Source organism: Bubalus kerabau, chromosome 6 (genome assembly GCF_029407905.1).
Source record: "Bubalus kerabau isolate K-KA32 ecotype Philippines breed swamp buffalo chromosome 6, PCC_UOA_SB_1v2, whole genome shotgun sequence".
NCBI classification, from domain to species: domain Eukaryota; kingdom Metazoa; phylum Chordata; class Mammalia; order Artiodactyla; family Bovidae; genus Bubalus; species Bubalus kerabau.
The window spans coordinates 32,995,828-33,003,050 of NC_073629.1; the positions used below are offsets into that span (position 1 = coordinate 32,995,828).

The following is a 7,223-nucleotide window of genomic DNA, read 5'->3' on the forward strand; positions in this document are numbered from 1 at the left end:
GATTCTTCAATATCCACAAATCAATCAATGTGATATACCACCTTAACAAATTGAAAGATAAAAACCATATGATAATCTCAATAGATGCAGAGAAAGCCTTTGACAAAATTCAACATCCATTTATTATAAAAACCCTCCAGAAAGCAGGAATAGAAGGAATATACCTCGACATAATAAAAGCCATATACGATAAACCTACAACAAACATTATCCTCAATGGTGAAAAATTGAAGCATTTACCCTAAAGTCAGAACTGGACATGGAACAACAGACTGGTTCCAAATAGGAAAAGGAGTACATCAAGGCCGTATATTGTCACCCTGCTTATTTAACTTATATGCAGAGTACATCATGAGAAACGCTGGACTGGAAGAAACACAAGCTGGAATCAAGATTGCTGGGAGAAATATCAATAACCTCAGATATGCAGATGACACCACCCTTACGGCAGAAAGTGAAGAGGAACTAAAAAGCCTCTTGATGAGAGTGAAAGTGGAGAGTGAAAAAGTTGGCTTAAAGCTCAACATTCAGAAAACAAAGATCATGGCATCTGGTCCCATCACTTCATGGGAAATAGATGGGGAAACAGTGGAAACAGTGTCAGACTTTATTTTTGGGGACTCCAAAATCACTGCAGATGGTGAGTGCAGCCATGAAATTAAAAGACGCTTACTCCTTGGAAGGAAAGTTATGTCCAACCTAGGTAGCATATTCAAAAGCAGAGACATTACTTTGCCAACAAAGGTCTGGCTAGTCAAGGCTATGGTTTTTCCTGTGGTCATGTATGGATGTGAGAGTTGGACTGTGAAGAAAGCTGAGTGCCGAAGAATTGATGGTTTTGAACTGTGGTGTTGGAGAAGGCCCTTGAGAGTCCCTTGGACTGCAAGGAGATCCAACCAGTCCATTCTGAAGGAGATCAGCCCTGGGATTTCTTTGGAGGGAATGATGCTAAAGCTGAAACTCCAGTACTTTGGCCACCTCATGAGAAGAGTTGACTCATTGGAAAAGTCTCTGATGCTGGGAGGGATTGGGGGCAGGAGGAGAAGAGGACGACAGAGGATGAGATGGCTGGATGGCATCACTGACTTGATGGACGTGAGTCTGAGTGAACTCCGGGAGTTGGTGATGGACAGGGAGGCCTTATGTGCTGCGATTCATTTGGTCGCAAAGAGTCGGACACGACTGAGCGACTGAAATGGACTGAACTGAACTGAACCCTAAAGTCAGGAACAAAACAAGGATGCCCACTCTCACCACTACTATTCAACATAGTTTTGGAAGTATTAGCCACAGCAATCAGAGCAGAAAAAGAAATAAAAGGAATCCAGATTGGAAAAGAAGTAAAACTCTCACTGTTTGCAGATGACATGATCCTCTACATAGAAAACCCTAAAGACTCCACCAGAAAATTACTAGAACTAATCAATGAATATAGCAAAGTTGCAGGATATAAAATTAACACAGAGAAATCCCTTGCATTCCTGTACACTAATAATGAGAAAACAGAGAAATAAAGAAACAATTCCATTCACCATTGCAATGAAAAGAATAAAATACTTAGGAATGAATCTACCTAAAGAAACAAAAGACCTATATATAGTAAACTATAAAACACTGATGAAAGCAATCAAAGATGACACAAATAGATGGAGAAATATACCGTGTTCATGGATCAGAAGAATCAATATAGTGAAAATGAGTATACAACCCAAAGCAATCTATAGTTTCAATGCAATCCCTATCAAGCTACCAACAGTATTTTTCAGAGAACTAGAACAAATAATTTCACAATTTGTATGGAAGCACAAAAAACCTCGAATAGCCGGAGCAATCTTGAGAAAGAAGAATGGAACTGGAGGAATCAACCTGCCTGACTTCAGGCTCTACTACAAAGCAAATGGTCATCAAGACAGTATGGTACTGGCACAAAGACAGAAATATAGATCAGTGGGACAAAATAGAAAGCCCAGAGATAAATCCACACACCTATGGACACTTTCTCTTTGACAAAGGAGGCAAGAATATACAATGGAAGAAAGACAGTCTCTTTAACAAGTGGTGCTGGGAAAACTGGTCAACCACTTGTAAAAGAATGAAACTAGAACACTTTTAAACACCATACACAAAAATAAACTCAAAATGGATTAAGAATCTAAATGTAAGACCAGAAACTATAAAACTCTTAGAGGAAAACATAGGCAAAACACTCTCTGACATAAATTATAGCAGGATCCTCTATGACCCACCTCCCAGAGTAATGGAAATAAAAGCAAAAATAAACAAATGGGACCTAATTAAACTTAAAAGCTTTTGCACAACGAAGGAAACTATAAGCAAGGTGAAAAGACAGCCTTCAGAATGGGAGAGAATAATAGCAAATGAAGCAAATGACAATTAGTCTCAAAAATATACAAGCAACTCCTGCAGCTCAATTCCAGAAAAATAAACCACCCAATCAAAAAATGGGCCAAGGAACTAAACAGACATTTCTCCAAAGAAGACATACAGATGGCTAACGAACACATGAAAAGATGCTCAACATCACTCATTATCAGAGAAATGCAAATCAAAACCACTATGAGGTACCATCTCACACCAGTCAGAATGGCTGCTATCAAAAAGTCTACAAACAATAAATGCTGGAGAGGGTGCAGAGAAAAAGGAACCCTCTTACAGGGTGGGAATGCAAATTAGTACAGCCACTATGGAGAACAGTGTGGAGATTCCTTAAAAAACTGGAAATAGAACTCCCATACGACCCAGCAATCCCACTGCTGGGCATATACACCGAGGAAAACAGAATTGAAAGAGACACGTGTACCCCAGGGATCATCGCAGCACTGTTTACAATAGCCAGGACATGGAAGCAACCTAGATGTTCATCGGCAGATGAATGGATAAGAAAGCTGTGATACACATACACAATGGAATATTACTCAGCTATTAAAAAATGCATTTGAATCAGTTCTAGTGAGGTAGATGAAACTGGAGCCTATTATACAGAGTGAAGTAAGTCAGAAAGAAAAACACCAATACAGTATATTAATATGTATATATGGAATTTAGAAAGATGGTAACGATGACCCTATATGTGAGACAGCAAAAGAGACACAGATGTAAAGAACAGACTTTTGGACTCTGTGGGAGAAGGTGAGGGTGGGATGATTTGAGAGAATAGCATTGAAACATGTATATTATCATATGTGAAATAGATTTCCAGTCCAGGTTCAATGCATGAGACAGGGTGCTCAGGGCTGATGTACTAGAATGACCCAGAAGGATGGGATGGGGAGAGAGGTGGGAGGGAGGGTCAGGATGGGGAACACATGTACACCCATGGCTGATTCATGTGAATGTCAGGCAAAAACCACCACAATATTGTAAAGTAATTAGCCTCCAATTAAAAAAAAAAAACTGCCTTGAACAATTAAAAAAAGATATTGATAGAGAAAAGAAGGAAGAAACAGAACTAATTTTTTAATACTAGCTAAAGCAGGCAATGTTCTATTTTATCTATAGCCTCAGTACTTGAAGTTCAGTTCCTGGACAAGAAGCATCGACATCACTGGGAAGCTTGTTATAAATACAGTGTCTTAGTTTCCACCTGAGACTCACTGAACCTGAACTGCATTTTAAGAATCACTTGTTTGCACATTATTTAATGTCTGGGAAATATTGGCCTGGGAGATACTAACTCAGATATCTCCCCTTTCTCTTACTTTTTTTTCAGGTCATTGAAAGAACTGTAGAGAGCCACATCATTCCATTCAATGGTGGTGATCTCACTGTTACTCATCCCAGCGAAGGCATAGATCAGGTGAGTGCAGAGGCAGGGGTCGATCTTGTCAGGCTTGAAGCTTCCCAGGCCTGGACGGTACTGGGCCCAGTTAGAGAAGTAGCATACCAGCTGGTAGGCAGAACCTGAGGATAGTGAGAAGTAAGAACAATGGCCTGAGTTAGGTACCACTGAAATGTGCTATAAGTGTTAGCCTTGACTCTGTTTGCCTCCCTTTCCCTCAAATACCTGTTCCCTGTGCAGGGTTGGTTAGTAGGAACACCTTCACAAATGAGTTCAAAGCTTCTAATGTGGGAACCAGTCACTGACTTGAGGCTGGTTATTTTGAACTTTGACAGATTCACTTTGTGATCTCAGCTAAGCTGGAGAACCACTTAAGAAAAGATGCCTGGTAGTCCTCCTATGAAACCCAGTGAATACCAATGTATACTCAGGTGATTATGCTGAAGAGGATAGTAGTGGCAGCCAATACATCAAACCCATCTGTTTGTGAAGAAGACAGTAGCTTTCTTTCCCGAGTACAGCTTATCTCTTGGTATATTTTTTTTAAGTAATATTGGGATATGAAAAATAGCATTTAATACATTAAGCAGACAAAAATTGCATTTTGTATAATTTACAGAGATTGGAGGTTTATGGTAGGGAAACATTATGTCAAGGATAAAATACAGAGTCCATGACTTACCTAGCTGAGCATTCAGCAGAAAGGCCAGACCTAGAGAGAAAGAAACAACATGAATTCTGAACCAGTTGTCTATATCTTGCCAAATATAATTCTGAGGCCTTGCGTACCATGCTATGGGTCATAGATGTTTACAACCCAAGTGGCACTCAGGGGTTATGCCAAATAGTAGGCTTTTCAAGGAAGGCAAAGGGATTCCCTGGTGGCTCAATTTGCCTGCCAATGCAGGTGACATGGTTTGATCCCTGGGTTGGAAAGATCCCCTAGAGGAAGGCATGGCAACCCTCTCCAGTATTCTTGCCTGGGAAATCCCAAGAACCGAGGAGTGTGGTGAACTATAGTTCATGGAGTTACAAAAGAGTAGGATACAACTTAGTGACTAAACGACAACAAACAATAAAGCTGCAATTCCTTTCTCTTAGTCAAAAATGAGCATGGCTCCCTATTCTTCTACTTCCATGTCAGTAACAAATGTTATTGAATGCAGAGTAGATCTACTTACTGAAACTATCCAAAATTTACTCTACTCAGTGACTACACACCCATCCGTGCTTCACTGTCCTTAACTCAGATGAATACAGCCTTCACACACAAAGCATCTTCTAAATCAGTGAACTCAGTATCTCTGGGAGCCTTGGGATTTATTTAAACCAACTTTAAGAACACTTCGGAGAAGGCAATGGCAACCCACTCCTGTACTCTTGCCTGGAAAATCCCATGGACGGAGGAGCCTGGTAGGCTGCAGTCCATGGGGTCGCTAAGAGTCGGACATGACTGAGTGACTTCACTTTCACTTTTCACTTTCATGCATTGGAGAAGGAAATGGCAACCCACTCCAGTGTTCTTGCCTGGAGAATCCCAGGGACGGGGGAGCCTGGTGGGCTGCCGTCTATGCGGTCGCACAGAGTCGGACACAACTGAAGCGACTTAGCAGCAGCAGCAGCAGTAATAACACTTATAGCAGAAGAGAAGAACTAGGAACTGTGAGGCAAGACTCCAGATGGCATTCCCTGGCTTCTACCAGAGCACTTTTTTTTTTTTTTTTTTTGCTCACAGTCACATTTTTTAATGAAATATATCTTTAAATTATACAGGGCAGTGACACAGCTTCCTGGGCCCTCTAGAGCTTCTTACTCAATGGGTGTGGGATGAAGCCAAGAACTTGTAAAGTTTAACAAGTATGCACAGAAGATTCCCAGCAACAGAGAAGTTTGGCAAACACTGAGCTAGTATTGGCCCTGATGTCCAGCACTCCTCCAAGGACTCTCTGCAGAGGAGGCAAACTTCAGCACAGCAGTCAGCCTCCTGGTCAGTTAATGATTAACTCGTGTGTACCAGAGCACTTTTGATCTGATTGTTTTATAAATTGAGTTGGAGATCTCATCTGGAAAAGCTGAAGCTATAAAAAGTTTGTAAATCTCAGCTCTAGAGCAACTAATAAGCTGTGGATACTGATTGGGTCTAAACAATGTACTGAATCTACCCATTTAAATGATTGAATTTCTGATATTTTTATAATACATCAGCAGCATAATAGAACAGTAAGGGATAAAAGAGGAATAATCCTGAAAACAGTAGGAAAAAAGACAACTTGCATAACTGTATCTGAGTTCCTACTGATGTCCATCTCTGAAAAAGATAGACCAAAAACACAAACATGTAAATAAAAACAATACCAATTAAAATGAGTTGGCGTAGGAAAATGAATAGAGAAAAGGAAACAACCCAACAAGAGATGGGAGAGTAAGACAAGCACTGGCAGAAAACTAGCCTTTCTTTCAGGACTGTGCTCATGGCATCAAAGAAGATAGAAATGCTGCCATAGTCAATTGAGAAGAGAATTAGAAGCAGACATATTTGTGCATGTCAGGATTCCCTTGGAAATTTGAAATGATGATAGAAGAATAGAAAAACGTAGAGCTATGTGTGAAGACTACTTCATGCCTTTCAGATCCAGAGAAGGAAAGAAATCAGGTAAGAATAAGGTTCCCGTGGTGGATTCATGTTGATGTATGGCAAAACCAATACAATATGTAAAGTAATTAGCCTCCAATTAAAATAAATAAATTTAAATTAAAAAAAAAAAAAAGAATAAGGCTCCATCCCCAATTACGGACTCACCTGTGAGGAAAATAAGTTTTGCCATGGTTGCTGTCAATACTTGCAGAGCCTGGATTTGCCTTTTATACCATCTGACAAACAGGTCATCACAAAGGATATCTTCCAAGCAGAGAGCATCTAATCCAGATGTGTATATAGCTAATCAGTAAGTCAACAGATCTCCTCCCCTACAAACAACCACTCATGGACTTCTAACCTGCACTTCCCCCTCCCAACCTCCTCTGCTTAATAAAGACAAAACATCATGTCTCCTAACGGGGTGGTAGAGACCATCACCATGAAAAATACAAGCTTGATAGGTTTTTTTTGGCAGTTCTCAGAGCTGATAAGCATCCATTTAAACATTATAATTAGGTTTTTATGCTGTGGACATTTCGTGCCTGGCATTAAAGCATGTATTTATTGGAAAGTAAACACTAAAAGTCCTTGGAAAGTATTAGTTGTTCTTAAATATTTTTCCTTTGTAGAATTAGTCTTATATAATTTGTACAATCAGTGCCTAAGGAACTTTCATCTTATTCAGTTCAGTTCAGTTGCTCAGTCGTGTCCGACTCTTTGCAACCCCATGAATTGCAGCACACCAGGCCTCCCTGTCCATCACCATCTCCCGGAATTTACTCAAAC

General features: G+C 40.1%; 1 protein-coding gene across 1 annotated transcript in view; it reads right to left on the reverse strand.

Annotated features, from left to right (window-relative positions):
• The window catches only part of CHIA (chitinase acidic), a 31,114-nt gene extending 24,490 nt beyond the window's left edge, over positions 1-6,624 (reverse strand). Inside the window, exons 1-3 of the mRNA XM_055586876.1 lie at positions 6,600-6,624; positions 4,482-4,511; positions 3,720-3,921 (exon numbers count right to left, since the gene is read on the reverse strand). Coding sequence (XP_055442851.1) covers positions 3,720-3,921; positions 4,482-4,511; positions 6,600-6,624 — 257 coding nt within the window. The remainder of the gene's footprint in view (positions 1-3,719; positions 3,922-4,481; positions 4,512-6,599) is intronic.
• Positions 6,625-7,223: the final 599 nt, after the last annotated feature.